Here is a 21,020-nt window from a genome sequence, read left to right on the forward strand (position 1 = left end):
GGGGTAATCAGGACTTTCCCCATCAAAGTTTGTGTTCTAGTCCTTCAAACACTTACTCCAGGTCCTACCTTTTATATAGTTTTTATTTAAACTTTCAGAGCTTATAAAGGAGAAGTTAGGAAGGTTTTTTTTTTGTTTTGTTTTGTTTGTTTGTTTTGCATGTACATTACACAAAACAAATAACACAGGTCTAGAGAGGAGAGGACCTTTTTTTTTTTTTTGAGGGGGGGACCTCACGCCAGCTTTTGCTCTTAGCTCTTTGTCCTAGAGGGCTGGGGGGCCCATATGGGATACAAGGGATCAAATCCAGGTTGTCCGTGTGCAATGCAAGAGACCAAATTGCTGTACAATCACTTGGCCCTGGAGAGAGGGTTTTTTTATTTATTGAGCTGGTTTCTGGTGTCATCTGAGTTATTAGTTCTTTTGCAGTTGTGGAAGAGCTGGGAGTTTGGCTCCAGGAGCATTTGGGAGAGTCCGAAAGGTGCTCCTGAGCCTGTGTATGAACAAAAGCCAAGGGTATTACCAAATTTATATGACACTTTATTTTGATAGCCCCTCACAACAGAGAATAATGCCTCCATTTCAACCTGATTTGATTTCAACCCCGATACATACCTTTTTCCTTGGGCGTTGGGAATTTGAACTTCTTTACAGATGAGAATCAGACCTCTAATTTAGTTCTCAGGCCCGTCCCACACCATAAGCTGAGCTTCCCCTTGATTTTCCCTTATCCTAGTCCCTGCTTAATTCTCCTACTGGGCTCAATGTTCTGTCCTACTGTCCTACAGTGACAGTCTGACCCTATTATTATAGCATGAGAAGCCTGCCAAGAGATAAAAAATTAAGAACTTGGGCCCGGAGAGATAGCACAGCGGTGTTTGCCTTGCAAGCAGCCGATCCAGGACCAAAGGTGGTTGGTTCGAATCCCGGTGTCCCATATGGTCCCCCGTGCCTGCCAGGAGCTATTTCTGAGCAGACAGCCAGGAGTAACCCCTGAGCACCGCCGGGTGTGACCCAAAAACCAAAAAAAAAAAAAAAAAAAAATTAAGAACTTGTGAGGTCATCTCTGAATGATAAGGGAATAATGATGGTTCGAATATTACTTTGGAAGGTTTTATCTTTTAATCTGTTTACTGTGGACCAGGTTTAAACTATATTCCAAATGCTTGCCAATGAGATAGGGGCTCTTCATGTTTAAAAATACTCTTGTAGTACTGAAAAGTTCCAGTAGAGGGAGGCAAAACCTAGCATTTCTCCATACGTTAGTGCCTTGATCTGATACTTGAACAACTTTAAACCCTAATAATAACTTTTTCTATTTTAGGTCCAGATATTTGGAAGTTTTAAAACTGGCCTGTATTTGCCTACTAGGTTAGTACACTTCTTAAACTTTAAAGGGGTTGTTTCCTTAGAGTGTATTCATTTTGGTTGTTAATCTATTAAGATTAGAAACGAGGGGCCGGAGAGATAGCATGGAGGTAAGGCATTTGCTTTTCATGCTGATGGATGGTGGTTTGAATCCTGACATTCCACATGGTCCCCTGTGCCTGCCAGGAGCGATTTCTGAGCATAGAGCCAGGAGTAACCCCTGAGCACCGCCGGGTGTGACCCAAAAACCAAAAAAATAAAAAATAAAAAAATAAAAGAGAGAGTAGAAACAAACCCTTTGTGAAGCCCAGATTCAGTTACATTATTTAAACCTTGCCATAAAAAAAAGTCTTTAGATGATCTTTCCAAATTGAGATGATTGCTCTCAGTTAAGGAGTACTCTTTGGAGGGGCTATGAAAAGACTTTCCCAGAGGACTGAATACCTCACCTTTCAATTGAAATGCTTTGGTGTTGTTTGTTTTTTTTTTTTTTTTGCATAGGTCAGGGTCCTTGGGGGCAAGTGACAGGGCTCAAATGAAGGTTCTTGCTTGCCTGTGGAGCTCTGTAGCCCATGAAAAGCTGTATTCTTAGCTAAGGACAGACATTCTATCATGAATTTTGTTTTGTTTTTGTGGAGCTAGGGATCAAGCCTGGGGCCCCTTCACATATGCAAGCCTTACTGCCGAGCCACATTCTTGCCTGATTCTGCCAAGTTTTATTTTATTGGGATCATAGCATTTAGCTTAAGACCTACAATGATGACAAATTTGTAAGCACACAGTGCTGAACATCTCTCATAAATATATGGTGATTGGGGGTAGAGTTTGGGCTACCGGTAATGCACAGAATCGAACTCAAGGCTCCACACATGCAAACCATTTGCTCTGCCACTTAAGCCATATGTCCCACAATGTCTTCCTTTAAAAATTTTTAATAAGGGCCCGGAGAGATAGCACAGCGGCGTTTGCCTTGCAAGCAGCCGATCCAGGACCAAAGGTGGTTGGTTCGAATCCCAGTGTCCCATATGGTCCCCCGTGCCTGCCAGGAGCTATTTCTGAGCAGACAGCCAGGAGTAACCCCTGAGCACCGCTGGGTGTGGCCCAAAAACCAAAAACCAAAAAAAAAAAAAAAAAAAGAATTTTTTTAATAAAAGTTTACGCTTCAATATCAGAGTTTGGATTTGATGAAGGGATGGAAAATTCATCACAGTGGAAAGTCTGCTTTGCCCCCAGGGCCACTGCCTTCCCTGCAGGAGCCATGAAGATATTTTCTATTTCTTTCCCAAGCCATCTCTGCCTGCCAGAGGACATACATGTGCACGCGGGTTTTCTTCCCTTTTTACACAGGATCTAGTGTACCAGCTTTGTCACTGTGCCTTTTGCTATGAACATAACCAGAGTTCATCAGTTAATCTTGTTTGCATAGGTCTTCTAAGTACCAGAGACCATGAAAGGTCGTGAGGTTTGTTCTTTCAGTGCTACTCGGTTTCCTGAAGCCTGACAGGCAGAGGACTGGACCCTGTTTTCCCCTCCAGGCCTCTCCCTAATAGTCTTCACTATGCAGGGCTGGAAAACAGCTGGGATGCTCATAAGTGTAAATTTAAGCTCAAACAAGTGTTTTCTGATGGCTTCAGCCTTTGTTATTTCTTTTGTGTGTTCAGTGACATTGATCTTGTGGTGTTTGGGAAGTGGGAGAATCTTCCCCTCTGGACCTTAGAAGAAGCTCTTCGGAAGCACAAAGTCGCAGATGAGGACTCAGTGAAAGTTCTGGACAAAGCCACCGTAAGTTCTTAAGCATTTCATCTTAAAATCTCTAGTTATTTGTGCATGAAATTCATCAAATTTTCCTTATTTTTGGTGAACACAGTTGGATTGTAAACGAATTATTCCTTTTGTTTGTGAAACAGATGGGCTTGTTTTACTTATACTTTATTGGGGTGGGGGCACATCTGGCAGGTCAGGGGCCACTCCCTGCATGGTGTGGGTGATCCTATCTGAGCCTCTTGCACACAGCATGTGTTCCAGCCCTTTGCACCACTTCCCCAGTCCTATGCATTTATTTTAAAAAAGAAATAGTACTCATTGTTTTCATATATAATATAGAGGTTATTTTTTTTTATTTTAACACATGGTTACAAGGTTGTTCATAATACATTTTTATTCCACATTGTTCATACTTTTTCCGCATTGTTCAAGTTGTTTCATGATAAAGTTATAGTCATACAATGTACAACAACTTCACCAGTGCACATTTCCCACCACCAATGCCCCCGGTTTCCCTTACTCTTCCCAAAGGTCTTTGCCGTTCCAGTCTCTGGGGCATATGTTTTTTTCTCTCCCTATCTCTCTTTCATTCTCTTTCTTCTTCTTCTTTTTTTCCCCCCCTTTTAGACACTTCGGCTTGCAGTACAGTGAACATTTCCCACCACCAATGTCTCCAATTACCCTTCCCCCATCCTCCCCCACTTGCCTCTATGGCAGGCCTTTTACTTATTTCTCTCTTGCTCTCACTCTCTCCTTTCTTTTGTGATACTGTGGTTTGTACTATTGCTAATTAAGGGGTACCATGTATATCACTTTATTTCCTTTCAGCACCCAGTTCTTATCCAAAGTGATTAATTCCAACCATCACTGTCACCATGGACCATTCACTACCCTAACTGCATTCACCACTCTTTATGGCAAGCTTCCTTATACAGAGAATTACACACACACACACACAATGTAATATAATATAAATGTGGTTTGGGGGACCATAAGGGTTGTATGTTTGGCCACAATACAAGGCAAGCACTCTACTCTTTTTTTTGTTTTGTTTTGTTTTGTTTTGTTTTGTTTTGTTTTTGGGCCACACCCAGCGTTGCTCAGGGGTTACTCCTGGCTGTCTGCTCAGAAATAGCTCCTGGCAGGCACGGGAGACCATATGGGACACTGGGATTCGAACCAGCCACCTTTGGTCCTGGATCGGCTTCTTGCAAGGCAAACACCGCCGTGCTATCTCTCCGGGCCCAAGCACTCTACTCTTTATACTATAGCCCTGGCCTCCTAATATTCATATTTTTATCTATACTTTCTTTAATTGAATACTTTGAATAGTTTGCAGTTATATTAAAGTTATCACTGGATCTTGTTTTAGATCCTTGAAAAATGTGTATAAATGAAAACTTTTGTAGGTCAAGCCATATTTGAAAGTCTATATGGTACAAGCACTGAAATCTTTAATGAGGGCATGGCTAGCTGAACCCTCTTAGCACTTCCAAGGGATGACAGTAGGAGCTTCAGGTTGGTTTTTGGCACCACATGGTTCCTAAACACTAGTAAGAATGACCCCCCACATACTGAGCTGGGAATAGCTCCCAAACACCACCTGGAATAATCTCTCTTGTCCTCTCTACACCCCCAGAAAGAAAGAACTGTAACTTTCTCACAAGTACATTGCAGAAGTAAATATATTCTTTTGCTTGTTTGAGCTTGGGCTTTGGGCCATGCTGGTAATGTTCAGGGCATATCCTAGCTCTGCCTTTAGTAATTAGTCTTGGTGGGCTCAAGCGACCATATGAGATGCTGGGGACCAAACCTAGGTTGGTTCCATGCAAGGCAAGTGCCCTCCCTACCTGCTATATTACTGCTTTGGCACTAAATATATATTTATGAAGTTTATATTTTGTATATTAGGTTTTCTTAGAGTTAAAAGATTTTCTTGCCTTTTTTTTTTTGTTTGTTTTTTGGGCCACACCCGGCAGTGCTCAGGGGTGACTCCTGGCTGTCTGCTCAGAAATAGCTCCTGGCAGGCACGGGGGACCATGTGGGACACCGGGATTCGAACCAACCACCTTTGGTCCTAGATCGGCTGTTTGCAAGGCAAACGCCGCTGTGCTATCTCTCCGGGCGCGCCTTTTTTTTTTTTTTTTTTGGAGGGGGCTCTTTATATTGTAGTTTTATTTAGTTTTAATTTTAACAAATATCCTGGAGAGAGAGCCTGTAGAAAAAGGTGAAGCCCATGGGGTCAAGACCCCTCTCAGATGCCTGAGGAGGTAGCAAGTCTTCTTTCCTCTGCATCTAAAAGGATTTTGGGAGAGACAGACAGGGTAGGGTGCTAGTCCCCAGTTTGGGAGAATTATCTCTGTATAAAGACTGTGGCACAGGGACCAGACTAGGGATGAATGGGGAAACATCACAAGGACCTTTTTTTGTTTGTTTGCTTTTGGGCCAGCACTCAGGGTTTACTCCTGGCTCTGTGCTCAGAAACTGCTCCCGGCAGGCTCGGGGGACCATATAGGATGCCGGGAACTGAACCTGGGTTCGTCCCAGGTTGGCCACTTGCAAGGCAAATGCCCTGCCACTGTGCTATTGTTCTGGCCCCTATTGCCCAAATCTCTTTGTTGTTGCTGTTTTGATTTACTTTTGGGCCACACTGGATTGTGTTTAGGTCTAACACCTGACACTGCTCTGGAATTATTCCTGGAGGGACTCTGGGGATCATATGGGTGTTAGGGACTGAGGTAAACTGATAGTAAACTGCCATACCCAGTTTATATGGGTATGACTTTCTGACTTCTTTGCCTGAATTTGTCTAATGCATGGTACAAATAGACCTTTTTTTTTTTTTAAAATCCATAGTATCTCATAAAAGTCCTTTAAAGTTTTGTTTTCTGGGCCACATGGGGTACTGAGAGCTACTCCTGTTTCTGTGCTTAGGGATCACTCTTAGGCTTGGGAACAATATAGAGTGCTGAGGATTGAACCCAGGTCAGCCATATGCAAGGCAAGTGCCCTGTCCACTGTATAATTGCTCTAGTTCCAGTCCTAATATTGTTTTATTTGAAGATAACTTACATTTATTGTTTTGGGATCAGTGAAAAACCAGCCAGTAATACTTGTGGGTTATTTTGCATGTGATTTAAGAAGCTGACATTGTTTTACTAGGTGCAGTTCAGTGGTATACATGATAGTCGTAGGAATTGTTCTTTGAAGTACATAAAACATTGTTACCTGATTTAAAAATTCTCTTCTCATTGAGATGACAAATTATTATATGGGGTTAAAAAGCCACATAGATGCCGTCTGTGGGGTCAACTTTGCTTTGGCATTTGGACACCCACCATTTCCATATCCTCGGAGAGGCTCAGGTTGAGCCATTTTACTCCTGATTTTGTTGTTTTATTTGGGTATAATATAAATTTATGTTGGCTTTTTTTCGGGCCACACCTGGCTGTACTTAGGGGTTACTCTTGTTTCCGTGTTCAAAAATTACTCCTGGCAGGCTCAGAAGACCATATGGGATGCCGGATCAAATTTGGGTCAGCTGTGTGCAAGGCAAATGCCCTCCCTGCTGAGCTATTGCTTGGCCCCTGGGTATATTTTAATTGACTCTTTTCTCTTTGTAGGTACCCATTATTAAGTTAACGGATTCTTTCACTGAAGTGAAAGTTGATATCAGCTTTAATGTACAGAATGGCGTGAGAGCGGCTGATCTCATCAAGGATTTTACTAAGGTCAGAGGCTTCCTAATGCTGGTTCAATAAATAATAGCTACTGGATGGTTGGTTGGTTGGGTGATTTGGGAAGGGGAATTCCCCAACAGTGAAGTACTGGGGGCCACCAGGACCATCCTGGTTGCTTTTAGGAGCCATGCTATGCCAGAGATGGAATGTGGTATGGCAATGCTCACAGCTTTTTTCTGGTTCTGTACTCTGGAATCATTCCTGACCAGGCCCAGGGCACTCTATGGGGTACTGGGGATCGAGCTTGGGTCTACTGCATGTAGGGCAAGAGCCCTTTACCCTCTGCACTGCCCTGCAGTTTGTTTGTTTTTTCTTTAACAGATCTGTGAGTTCACTTTTTTTTGGAGGGGGGGCACAACCAGTGACGCTCAGGGATTACTCCTGGCTACATGCTCAGAAATTGCTCCTGGGTTGGGCGTCCATATGGGACATTGGGCATTGAACCCAGATCCATTCTGGGTTAGCTGCCTGCAAGGCAAACGCCCTACTGCTGCGCTATTGCTTTGGCTCCACTTTATTTTATTTCTCTCTTTAATAAGAAAAATTTTTAACTATTTTGAACATGAGAGATAGTATAGAAGATAGGGTGCTTGCCTTGCATGTGGCCAATCTGGTTTCTATCCCTGGAATATCCCATATGGTCTCCTGAGCACTGAAAGGAATGATTCCTGAGTGCAGAGCCAGGAGTAACATCTGAGCACTGCCAGGTATGGCCCAAAATCAAACAAACAAAATAAATTGAGACTAATAGGATAATAGAGAAAAACACTGCCAGTATAAAGTAATGGTGAAGGGTGACTGCCCTTCCCATCCTCTGATTAGTTGTTATCATGGCTGTCCTTGCACATGAGCTGTGGTACTCATGGGGACTTGCACCCTGCTTGGCTCTGGGGTCCTGAGTGCTGGGACCCACCATATTGTGCAGTGGGTAATGCTGGGAATGGAACCCTGTGGCCTCCCATATGCCAGGCAGGTTGAACTTGGTGTTCCCAGGATTCTGAACTTGGTTGCTTCACAGAATACACTCTTTCTTTTTTTGGGGGGGGGTCACTCATGATGACTGCACCTGGTAGTTTTGGGGAGCTCAGGAAGTACTCTGTGGGTCCATAAGGGCCATACCCTACTGTGCCAGGGTTTAAACTCTGACATGCAAGTGTCTTGATTGCTTGAACCATCATTCTCTCTTCCTGAAGAGTAGAGGAGGATGGGGGGAGAGAGAAAGAGAAAGAAGGGGAAGGGAGTGAGAAGTAGAGAGGGAGGGACATTCTCAGAACGAATATCTGAGAGAGAGAGGGAGGGAGAATGCCTGTGTATGAGAGAGAGAGTGAAGAGAAGAGAGGAGAGAGGCCTCCCAAGCAGTCCCTGTGATCCTTGGCCAGCTGGACCAGACAGCCCGGTGTCGGAGTTGGTGCTGTCCTGACCAAGCCGAGCTGGACACTGGCAAGCCCGGAATCCTGACTGTTCTTGCAGCCACCAGGGCTATACCTGCCATGTAATACTATGTAGTACTTAACAGCCCTGCATGTGAGACATATATGCCTGAGTTCTCAAGGGTTATTCCTGGCTCCAGGCTCAGAAATTGCTCCTGGCAGGCACGGGGGGACCCTATGGGGCGCCGGGATTCGAACCAATGACCTCCTGCATGAAAGGCAAACGCCTTACCTCCATGCTTTCTCTCCGGCCCCACCTGAGTTCTCTTTTAGGCGATGGAACTATTGTTTTTGTGGGGGGGTTGGTTGGGGAGCTTGTGGGCCCACATTGATGCCAGCATTCAAAACCAGGATTGCAGCTGCATGCTAGCAAGTGCCTTTGTACAGTCTCTTGACTCTTTGAAATCGTTTTTTCATGAAAAATGGTTTTGTTTGTTTGTTTGTTTTGGGGTCACACTAGGAGATGCTGAGGCTTACTCTTGGCTCCCTGACCCTTGAACAGGGATCACTCCAGGTGGGGCTTGGGGGACTAGATTGAGTGCTGGGAGTCAAACCAGGGTTAGTCTTTTGCATGTTTTAACCCTTGTACTATCTCTCTTGCCCTTGAACTATATATAGTATGTATGTTAATATATATATGTGTGTATATATATATATATATATATATATATATATATATATATATATATATATATATGCAGGTGGCCAAGTGTGATATCCTCTATGGCCTGGCCCAGCACTGCTGAGTGTGTGGCCCTGGAGGTCCCCTTCACAGAGCTCTCTTTCTCCTCTGGGGTGGTCTATATATATATATATATATATACTCCTGACTTCTGTGCTTAGAAATCGTCCTAGCAGGCTTGGGGGACCATATGGAATGCCAGGGATCAAACCAGGTTTATCCCAGGTTGTTTCCATGCAAAGCAAATGCCCTACCACTTTGTTATCGCTCCGGCCCCCTATTTTATTTTGGTTTTGTGCCAGTCCTGGTAGGCTGCTTCTAATAATGCTAGGAGACCTGGGACTCCCTCATGCTCCCTCTTAGACTTAGAGCCTTTGGATCCTTGTATGGGCTCTCCTGTCTGTATGGAAGACAGCGGACAGATCACGGCTGCTCCTGGGCTGTGCTGAGCCATGAGGGAGGGCCCTCATGGGGATTCTTAGACACCACATTGATGTATGCTCGGAGACCTTAGGGCTCCTCTGTGCTGTTTCTGATAGCCGTGTCCAAAGGAATGTAACATGTGTGTGTGTGTGTGTGTGTGTGTGTGTGTGTGTGTGTGTATGAGACAGTCACCAAACAGAGGGGTGTGTGTGTGTGTGTGTGTGTGTGTGTGACAGTCACCAAACAGAGGGTGTGTGTGTGTGTGTGTAACAGTCTTACCTCTCTCCACCTGTGAGGACCAATGCATGCGTCTGTGAATGCTAGAGCAATTGGCATAGGAATTCACTGGAAATCAATTTGATTTCTTTTTCAGAAATATCCTGTATTACCATATTTGGTTTTAGTATTGAAACAATTCCTGCTACAGAGGGACCTTAATGAAGTATTTACAGGTGGAATTGGCTCTTACAGTCTTTTCTTAATGGCAGTCAGTTTCCTTCAGGTAAGTCACACTGTGTACTAACATTTATTTATTGGTTGGTTTGGGGCCACATCCAGTGGTGCTCAGGGTTTACTCCTAACTCTATGCTCAGGGGTCACTCCTGGTGGGGCTTGTAAGACCATATGGGGTCCCTGAGATTGAACCCAGGTCAATTGCCTGCAAGCCATTTACCCTCCCTGCTATATTATCACTCTGGTCCATGATGCACTAACATTTTAAAAAGTTGATCGATTGGCAAATTATTCTGGAAGAAAATTAAATCAAGTTCTAATTAGAATGTTTCTCTTGATTACATGTGACATTTTGCTTAAACTGGTTGCCTTTTTTTTAATCTATAAATCAGCAAGTAAATTCTTAGGAAAGAATGCTTTTTGTGTTGGATGCTGTGTGTTTTAGTATTTTGAAGACTGCAGATTCTAACAAGCAGAGCTGCAGTGCCAGGTCCATAGTGCAGACAGTTATCACAGATGCCAGTAACAAGAATGATTTCTAAGCTTTTCCTCTGGGAGTTGAGACCAGAGTTCTTTGAATGAGGACTCCTACGTCCTCATTGTGTGTATTGAGTATTGACTGCTCGGGAGTCAGAATGGCTTCCCTGATGTGGCGATGTAGTCAGCCCTGCCAGCTCCAAGGGCATCTGTACAGTTCAGCCTTATAACTATCCCCACTAATTCCACAACCAGAAATTGGTGTTTATACTAGCAGGACTGCCTCTTACTCTTTACCTGTTGACTGATTAACTGTTAAATGTACCAAAAATGATAATAGTATTGTTTGTAGAAGTCAGAAATGTCATTTATTGTCTCCACCTTGATAAATCAGAGAAAATCTAATATAAATTCTTTTCTTTGTTTTTTTCTTTTCTGTCCGTAGTTACATCCTAGGGAAGATGCTTGCATCCCCAATACAAACTATGGTGTTCTCTTAATAGAATTTTTTGAATTGTATGGACGACACTTCAATTATTTAAAGACTGGCATCCGGATAAAGGATGGTGGTTCATATGTGGCCAAAGATGAAGTACAGAAAAATATGCTAGATGGCTATAGGCCATCAATGCTATATATTGAAGATCCTTTACAACCAGGTATTGCAATTAGGTAAATTTGTGGGCATTCAAACAAAGGTCACTTGCTAGTTACTGTTTGTACTTTATCTTTAAATGAAAAACTGTTAGCTTTTAATTATCGTCATTCCTTTTTTTTTTTTTTTTTTGGTTTTTGGTTTTTGGGCCACACCCGGTGATGCTCAGGGGTTACTCCTGGCTGTGCGCTCAGAAGTCGCTCCTGACTTGGGGGACCATATGGGACACCGGGGGATCGAACCGCAGTCCATCCAAGGCTAGCGCAGGCAAGGCAGACAGACACCTTACCTCTAGCGCCACCGCCCGGCCCCCGTCATTCCTTTTCATCATAGTATTTTATAAGCCAATATACCGGTAACGACATTCACATCAGAAAACCACACTGTAAACTTCCAAGTTGTAGGATGAAAGAGCATAAGTATAGCTGAAGGATGGTTGGTTATATCTCAATGTAGCAGTTAGTTTTGTTTTTTCCTCATGTCCCCATTGCCCAGGGATTCAATTATTTGCTATGCAGGGCTTTAATAATGGTTTAGAAGTCTTTATACTTAGGGAACATAGTAATATGCTCTGAATGCAAGAGCAAAAGATTCAAGGCAGTTTTTTTTCCCTTTGAGGACACTCTCATCGTTTCGAGCTTACATAGTCTCCTGGTGCCTTTTCCTCAGGTTTTTATGTTTATTTTTGTTTTGGGGCCATATCTGGTAGTGCTCAGGGATTACTCCTGGTAGTGATGGGGGACTGTATGGGATGCTGGGGTCAAACTCCGGTTGGCATGCAAGGCAAACACACTATCCACTGTACTATCACTCTGGCCCTTTTTTTTTGGGGGGGGGGGTTTGGTTTTTGGGTCACACCCGGAGGTGCTCAGGGGTTACTCCTGGCTGTCTGCTCAGAAATAGCTCCTGGCAGGCACGGGGGACCATATGGGACACTGGGATTCGAACCAACCACCTTAGGTCCTGGATTGGCTGCTTGCAAGGCAAACACCACTGTGCTATCTCTCCGCCCCCCCCCCTTTTTTTTAAAGTGAGCAGAAAATTCCTTTTTGCTTTCATGGAATAATATCTGCTTGCTTGTATCCTAGCTTTTTGGGATGCTATTTTTCTATGCGATACTTATAAAATATTTGAATAATACATTATCATTCTTCAGTGGAAATGCTTTTAGTTATTACTTGAATATGTTTGTTATGAAAATGAGCAAGGCAGGGAATTAAGGGATGCAATAGTTGCCAGGAACCATTTATTTATTTATTTATTTATTTATTTATTTATTTATTTATTTATTTATTTATTTATTTATTTATTTAGTGGGGGGGCATACCTGGCGGCGCTCAGGGGTTACTCTTGGCTTTGTGCTTAGAAATTGCCCTTGGTTGGGCCGGGTAGGTGGCGCTGGAGGTAAGGTGTCTGCCTTGCAAGCGCTAGCCAAGGAAGGACCGCGGTTCGATCCCCCGGCGTCCCATATGGTCCCCCCAAGCCAGGGGCGATTTCTGAGCACATAGCCAGGAGTAACCCCTGAGCGTCAAACGGGTGTGGCCCAAAAACAAAAACAAAACAAAAAAAAAGAAATTGCCCTTGGCAGGCTCTGGGGACCATATGGGATGCCGGAAATCAAACTTAGGTCGGCTGCGTGCAAGGCAAATGCCCTACCGCTGTGCTCTTGCTCTGGCCCACTGAGAGCCCTTTAGGCTTGAAAGCCATCTTACACATGTAGAGAGTTTGTGGTCTTGATGCTCTGAGGAGCTACTCATTGAACTCACTCATGTAAAGGACCACAGAGATGTTGCAGCAAGATGTTTCTCCCTCTCCTAGCCTCCCCTTCTTTCCAGGAATTTTCTGATCCCAGAGCCTCGGATGCCCAAAGCATGGGTTAGGTAGTGACTTCCTTAGTTTGCATGACTGTATGAGATAGTCTGCACAGGGCCAGGATATATGTACATAGACAGCTTACATGCCATCATAACACACTTACTGTGTGATCCACCAGATCAGACCAGTACTGTGACCAGTTGTGGGTAGCAGTGACTGACAGCCTGATCCCAGCACTGCTCTTGGGGTACATGCCATCCAGTTTGTATTAGGCAGTGGTGAAGCTTATGTTTCAATAATGGGTTTCTCTTCAAGGTAATGATGTTGGAAGGAGTTCCTATGGGGCTATGCAAGTGAAGCAGGCCTTCGATTATGCCTACGTTGTTTTGAGTCATGCTGTCTCGCCAATAGCCAAGTACTATCCCAACAACGAAACGGAGAGGTAAAAGTTTAACTGGAATCAGCCCATTGCATCTTGACTGGTTGTGACTTCTTTAAATTAATGTGCCCCCTTTTTCATTCTTTTGAACACATGCAGCATATTAGGTAGAATAATTAGAGTAACGGATGAAGTTGCTACGTATAGAGATTGGATATCCAAGCAGTGGGGCTTGCAGAATAGGCCTGAACCTTCATGCAATGGTAAGAGTTTTTCACTGACTGATTGACTGGTGTTAGAGGTTTTTCTATGCTGTGTGTTTAATAGGAAGAAACGTTTTCCAATCTTTTGCGACTCTTTCAGGAAATGGTGTTACCTTGATAGTAGATACTCAGCAGTTAGATAAATGTAATAATAATCTATCTGAAGAAAATGAAGCCCCTGGAAAATGTAGAAGTAAAACTTCGGAATCTCTTAGTAAAAACTCTTCAAACTCTTCATCAGGTCCAGTGTCTTCCTCTTCTGCCACACAGTCCAGCTCAAGTGATGTTGTAAGTATGGAGCCTCAGCTTTTCTCAATCTACACATTGCAGGGACGCTTATATGTCCCCTCAGAGCTCTGGCAGCATGTAGGAGGTGTCCCTGTACCCTCAAAAGCCAGGCAGCTCATTTCTAGTCTAGAAACTCATTCACAGTTTCTAGTCGAGTCCCAGGACACCTTCAGGGCTAGCGCCACTGAGCCCATCTCCATGATGCAATTTCCAGTTCTTGAAGGTTTAAGTCGAAGAAATCATTCCCATAACCTATTGAACATTTTTATTGTTTTTTTTTTTTTTGTTTGGTTGGTTTTGGGCCACAACCAGCAGTGTTTAAGAGGTCACTCCTGGTGGGCTCATGGCACCATCTGGTATGCTGGGGACCGAACCCAGGTCAGCCATGTGCCCTACTACTGTACTGTAGCCTTTCTCCAATTCACCTATTTATTTGTTTTTTTTTGTTTTGTTTTGTTTTGTTTTGGTTTGGTTTTTTTTTGGACCATACCTGGCAGTATTCAGGGGTTACTTACTCCTGGCTCTGCACTAAGGAATCACTCCTAGTGGCCTTAAGGGAACTTATAGAATGCTGGGATGGCAGGGATTGAACTGAGGTTGGCCATTTCGAAAGGCAAGTGCCCTATCAACACTGTACTTACTATCTCTCTGGCAAAAAGTGTGTACACTTTAGTGTTTTTGAATTAGCAGTGATAGGGTTGTACAGCCACTTTCAGTAATTACAGAACTTTGTAGTTGCTCAAAAAAGGGAATCTTTGGGGCCGGAGAGATAGCACAGTGGTAGGGCATTTGCCTTGCAAGCGGCCAACCTAGGGCTGACATTAGTTTGAATCCCAGCATCCCATATGGTCCCTCAAACCTGCCAGGAGTGACTTCTGAGCACAGAGCCAGGAGTAACCCCTGAGTGCCATTGGGTGTGCCCCCCCCCCCCCCAAAAAAAAGGAACCTTTTTGCAGTCTCTTGACAGTTCCTTTTTACCCAGGATCTACTTTCTATCTCCATTCTGATTGAATTTGATTAAATTCTCACTGTCAGTTAGACCGATAGTTACTTTCTTTATCTGGGCTCTTTCTGAGTTTCCTTAGTTAAAATCAAAATTGGCTTGCCCATTATTTGAATTTAGACTTTATTAGGTGTCTGACATAAAGCATAACCTAAATTTGGACAGGACATAATTTTGTGTTGTTGAGGTAACTGTTCAGCATATTACCCTCACATACAGAATCTGCCCATATGCCTTTTAGGTTCCTTGTGCAGAGCTTTTGAGAACAGAATGTTGAACTGGGTCACATATTCTGGGAGCAGAGACTGTCTTGAGCAGGGCACCTTAGAGATTGAGGAGCCATGTGAAGTGTGAGGTCAAGGAAGAGACCCAAGGCACATGGTTTTCTTGGACCAGCAGAATCCTGGTCCCTGGCTCAGAAGCAGATGGGGCCCTACCCACTGTCTCTATGCTCAAAATTCACACATGGAGTCTCTGCTTGTTTACCTTTTTCTTTTCTTTCCTTTTTTTTTTTTTTTTTTTGTGGGAGTGAGGCACATAACCAGGGGTGCTCAGGGCTTCCTCCTGGCACTGCACTCAGGAATCACTCCTTGCGAGGGGGACCATATGGGTCTCTGGGAGTCAGCCCCTTGCAAGGCTGGCACCCTCACCACTGTAATATCTCTCAGATCCCCCCCAAAGACACTCCAAAACTTTCCCTCCCTGCTGTTTTATTGGTTTTATTTTATATTTGGCTGAAGACCTTAAGATGGGAATTGGGATAGAGGTTTCTTGCTCTTTACCATGCTCTTCCCATGGTGCCTTGGTTTATTTTCTACAAGTTAAAATGCAAGTAAACTTCACCCTTCCGTGAGATCTTCAAAGTGGATTAGAAATGCCAGATGTTGGCCTTAGATTTAGCAGCAAACAACTCTCTGGTGAAGTTGGCCACTGTAATTGGGAGAAAACTTCAGCTAGTTTTACAAATTCCTCAGCATGCTTCCTATAACTCCCAGTGCTTAAAATCAGTCCAGAGAGTACTTAGTTGAAAATGTTTTTGTGTTGGGTATCTAAATTCTGAGTATGTCACATCGTGATGCATGTGACTTGTATTAGGATTCTGATGCGACGCCATGCAAAACCCCTAAGCAGCTGCTCTGCCGGCCAGCCACTGGGAACCGAGTGGCAACGCAGGATGTGCCCCTGGAGTGCTCGCAGGCGGTGGGGAAAATACAGAGCACGCAGACCACTACCACAGTGAACAGCACCAACAAATCTCAGGTGGTGTGTGTGTGTGTGTGTGTGTGTGTGTGTGTGTGTGTCTGTGTGTGTGTGCGCGCGCGCGCGCGATAGTGTTTGTTACCAAATTATTTTTCTAAGTGCAAATAATAAGGATGCATGTGCGTATATCTCTGTGTATATTCATATACATAGGCTCTGTTAACTGAGAAAAGCCCATTTTGTTCTAAGAATCTCCTGAGCATGTTAGTGATGGGATGACCTACAGATCTTTATAAAACACCTTTGTAACATAAACATTCGTGAGGATCAGTGACTAGTCCATATAAAATGTCTCAGTCAGCCTACAAGACTCAGCATTGAATAATTGTATTGTTATAAAAAGAGTTCCATTCTTGAAGTAAAGCTCACAGTACATTTTTGCAGATTGTGCATAGGCAGGAATAGCATGTCCCTTATGTTTTAATGTTTAATACCAGTGGCTTGACATTGCAGCGGCCATTCATTCAGCAGCATCTTTGACTTAATAATAGCCAGAGAGAAATGCTCTAGTGTAAGATTTCAGGTTGCTTAAAACTTTGTTAATCATAAGTAATGGATCAAAATGAAAAGTCATTTTATACTAGGCTTTAGCCTTTGGCTGTTTTACCTCTGAGATTTCACAGGGATCTTGGGAAGGCCTCTTGACTTTGGAGATTAACTGTTATGTCCATCCCCTGTGTCTGACTTGACTTGCAAGACTACTTAATTACATAGTCATGACATGTGCTTTGAGCTCAGACTTGTTTGGAAATAGCACTTAAAGTGATAGCAGCCAGCTGTGGCAATCCCTTACCGTGTGTCTAAGAGGTTCTTCTGGTATTGTTAATTATTATTGGCAAGTATTATGTAGCCTGTTGGTTGATAGAACCTTAAGAAAAGTTGCCCATCCCACGACAGGGTATTCTACCTGTGAGACCTAAGTCAGCATATCCCCAGTTGTTTAAAGCTCCTCAAATTATGTCTTAGCGAGTGTTCTGTTGAATCCACAACACTAATGACTTTTTGACTGCTTTCCTTTTCTGCAGCACGGATCAGCAAGGCTCTTTCGTTCTTCCAGCAAAGGCTTCCAAGGTACAACTCAAACAAGCCATGGTTCCTTGATGACAAACAAACAGCATCAAGGCAAATCAAATAATCAGTATTACCATGGCAAAAAGAGGAAACACAAGAGGGACACTCCCCTCTCAGACCTTTGTAGATAGTCGGCGTTGTACGGTGGACCGTCTGCTGTGTGCAATGACCTCATGCTCAGGACAGTTGGATAGGGACTCCTGGGAGACATTCAGGAGCCGTACACTGTTCAGACGTTGATTTAGCAACTACGTTTTTTCCCAGCTCGCCACGGATGGATCATGAAGACTGACAACTGCAAAAATAAAAAAGCAAGCAAAAAAGGGGGAAAAATAAAGGCTGCTCGTTTGATAAGTCATATGCTATAACAGGGTCATTTTAAGATTTAAAGCTTGAATGTAAAATAAATATATTTCTCATTGGCTTTATGCAGAGTTATAGGGAAATAGTATTCAGTGTGGATAGGGTGATAGAAGCAAAAAACCAATTTTAAAGGATGGGGGTGGGGAAGGAAGACAAGAGATATCTTATAGGAAGTCCAGATTCCAAAGGGTAAAGTGATTGGTGCATGTTTGTTTGTTTGTTTTTTTAAAATATTTTTGCATATATTTACCATTTTAATGTGTGTATATATAGAAGACCACATAGGAAATTGATATTTGTAATAGTGGATTTGTTAATACTTTTTACATAACATTACTGTTTAAATTGTAAACAGATTTTTCTCAGGATTAGTTTAAAAAGTAATCTGAATTGTCATCTTAACATCCATATATAGGGAAGTGATTAGTTCTCTGATTCAATTTGTTTTCCTCAGCCTTGAAATGAATTAATAGAACCCTTGTGACCTGCTGCAAAATTTTTTCCTCTAAGAAAAGGTTTATGGTGGCAAATGACGTTAATTTTATTTTGTAACAAAGAAAATGTACTATGTACTTTTGTGTAAACACTGAAAAATCTCTAGTCATCTCTAAGAATTAACTTGCAACTGTTTCTATAGTGATGTCGTCTTGGGCGATGGGCAGTTACATGACTCTGTGTTTGTTTCCTTTGCAGTCTTTTATCTTCCCCTCTTCCTACTAGGGACAAAGGCCCTGGGCCTGGCCCCAGTCCCGCCACAGTGAGCCCCTGAGTCCCACAGGCTTTGCATGCTGGTTCCTCTCGCCCTGTGTGCTGCGTGTGCTTCTTCTCATCTCTTCTTTTTAAAATTCATGCTTAACTACTTACTGTGGGAGAGAATAACTGTAAACAGCTTTAATTAAATCATACTTATAAAAAAACTATTTTCTTATACTCCACTTTATGCTTTTGGTATTGTTGATCTTTAAGAATTAAATGGTCTTTGATAATGGATCCATTTTTGTATTGCCTTATTAAGACCAAATACTTCTTGTCATCCCATTCTTTATCCTCTCCTTTCGTGGAATTATTATCTTTAATTAAAACTTTTTAAACATTGGCTTGTTTCAATCATAGTGTAAATTTTGGTTGTGATCAGCCTTGAGTGCAAATGAGATGTATAATTCTGTTATTCATCACATGTTGAGTTTGAAACTCATTGGAAATATTTAATAGAATGTAAGTGACATTTCTAAAAATGCTTTCTTTCAAGGTGAAAACTGTTATGTTTAGCATCAATGTGTGTGGCTCTTGACTATAGCCATTTCTGAGATGAGATTCATATATATATATATATATATATATTTAGACATATACATATATATAGTACTATTGGCTTTTAGAAATTTCTTTTATATGCATTTATGAAATATTGAAGACCAATCAGACCATTAATGGACACTTAGTGCAACTTTTTATAAAGAAAATAATGCTAAAAAAAAGTAAGACCAAAACTGAAGTCATCACTGAAATCAACAATTTTCAATATGTTCGTATTTTAATTCACTACAACAGAAAAATGTGTTCCAAAACTGGAAACTCATAATATTTGTATAAACCGTGGAAGATTTTCAATGTGATGTTATTTTGACAATGTTTTAAATTTTAGAGTCACCTATTTTACTCTGATCAGAATTTTTATCAAGAATATTGAGCTTCTGTTTTCTTTTTTTTTTAAACTAGTTTGTCATAACATATTGTGCAAAAATCACAGTATTTATTTTCTAGAACTATTGTGAATGTATAGACTTATGTTTACTGCTAAGGGAACAATTATTTATAAAATAATATTAAATCCAGTATTAGCTGCCTATTTTAGACACTTAATACTTGCAGAGATCCATGTTACATTTACCACACTGAAGTTTCGTTTTGTTTTGTTTTCTCAAAAATCACCCTCATTGTTGAAAGTAAATGTACTCTTAGGGTGCAGATATTAGTGTTACAATAAGCATGTGATTATATTAAGGTGGTGGTAGCGGGAAGATAATCTTGATTCCATTGGGAATCTTAGGTTTTCGTAAATTTATTGGGAAAATAGTTTTTCCTGTACTGCTGAAGTTTCTTTTTGGTAAACAGTATCTTTCTAAAAGAAAAAAGCATGAAGGAGAAAACTGAGGTGTGTACATTTCCTCAAATGACCAGCATTGTATTAGTGAATACTGTGTATCTTGCAATGAACAGTGTGGAAGCTGTTCGATTTTCAACCTGAAGTAAAAGACTTTCAAGAACTTTTTAGTTTGCCTGTTCATTTGTTTTGTACATTTCATCTTTGTATCTGACTCCTGTCTGTTTCCTCTTTTGAGTTTTAAAACTTTCCGCAAAGATTTTGAAAATAACTCAGAAATGCGTCATTCAGATATTACAGCTCATCATCCATGTCCATGAATCATAACCTTCCGTGGTCAGTCCTCATAGACTCGACCTTTACTATAACTCAGCCCCCACAAGACGAACTTTTTCTGGTAGTCATATAAGCGTCCCTGGTCGGTGTTGAAGCTCCTGAAGCAGTCGTCATACTCACACACTAGCTTTTAGAGGCACTGCTGGCTTATGGTTTGGTGAAGGAGATGAACACATCCCCTCTCCATTTCTCAAGCGTCTGTGAAGGTACCTGGCTTTCAATGTCTTTGTTTTGTTTGGAGAAAGTTGTTCATGAAGGTTTTCACATCTGGATTTGATCTGTGGGAGCTACTAGTTTTACATGGAGTTGCCCTCTTCAGCAGTTGATCATAATGTATTTTTTTTGTCCTATGTTGAGTGTGTTTTACTTTTTTAACTCGCAGTTTGAGCCTCGTTATTTAGGTTATTTGCTTTGGCTCCAGATGTTCTTGGGGAAAAAAGTCTTGACAGAGCAGAACGCTGGGCGATAGAGTGGATGCATTAATAGTCTTTTTTTTTTCTCTATAATCATATCTCCCTATGTTTTCCTCTCAGTTTCTCTCCCAGGTAATGGTAAGTGTGAGTTGTGTTTGCCTTAACCTCTGGAGCATTGTTGGTGCCTTTCAGAATTACGGGTGGTCAGAAGCAAGGATGACACTGAGGGCCATGGGGCCCCATTGGTGTGATGGGTCCATTGCAGCCACCTCCTAGACTAGGAAGTACTGGGGCTGCTTTGTAGAGATTCCTAAATGCCACATTACTGGGTATATTGATTGCCAGTGTTTTATATTGTTTGTGACTATGTCGCTTTATATTTTAATTTAATATTGATCTACGGTTTGAAATGGATTAAATCCATTTCTAATTACCCCTCCAATTTGGGGGGGCACTTTGTCAAATGCCACTAGATTTTTTTGTTTTGTTTTGTTTTTGGGTCACATCCAGCAGCGCTCAGGGGTTACTCCTGGCTCGTTGCTCAGAAATTGCTCCTGGCAGACCATATGGGATGCCAGGATTCGAACCACTGCCCTACTTCCATGCTATCTCGCTGGCCCCTCATTAAATTTTTTCAAGTTAAATGGTCAGCTAGGAAGATGATGTTGCCCATTTTGTTTGTGATAAATAATTAAATGTGAAAATTATTGTTCAGAACAATACCTTCATCAGT

The 21,020-nt window shown here is 42.2% G+C and overlaps 1 protein-coding gene across 1 annotated transcript in view; it reads left to right on the top strand.

The window, feature by feature from the left end:
- The window catches only part of TENT4B (terminal nucleotidyltransferase 4B), a 90,918-nt gene extending 71,217 nt beyond the window's left edge, over positions 1-19,701 (top strand). The window contains exons 3-12 of the mRNA XM_049786065.1: positions 1,325-1,371; positions 3,030-3,150; positions 6,756-6,863; positions 9,781-9,909; positions 10,783-10,996; positions 13,123-13,249; positions 13,346-13,449; positions 13,550-13,737; positions 15,836-16,000; positions 17,026-19,701. Of these exons, the coding sequence (XP_049642022.1) occupies positions 1,325-1,371; positions 3,030-3,150; positions 6,756-6,863; positions 9,781-9,909; positions 10,783-10,996; positions 13,123-13,249; positions 13,346-13,449; positions 13,550-13,737; positions 15,836-16,000; positions 17,026-17,202 (1,380 nt within the window). The 3' untranslated portion in view covers positions 17,203-19,701. The remainder of the gene's footprint in view (positions 1-1,324; positions 1,372-3,029; positions 3,151-6,755; positions 6,864-9,780; positions 9,910-10,782; positions 10,997-13,122; positions 13,250-13,345; positions 13,450-13,549; positions 13,738-15,835; positions 16,001-17,025) is intronic.
- The last annotated feature ends 1,319 nt before the right edge of the window (positions 19,702-21,020 follow it).

This window comes from Suncus etruscus, chromosome 14 (assembly GCF_024139225.1).
Source record: "Suncus etruscus isolate mSunEtr1 chromosome 14, mSunEtr1.pri.cur, whole genome shotgun sequence".
NCBI classification, from domain to species: Eukaryota; Metazoa; Chordata; class Mammalia; order Eulipotyphla; family Soricidae; genus Suncus; species Suncus etruscus.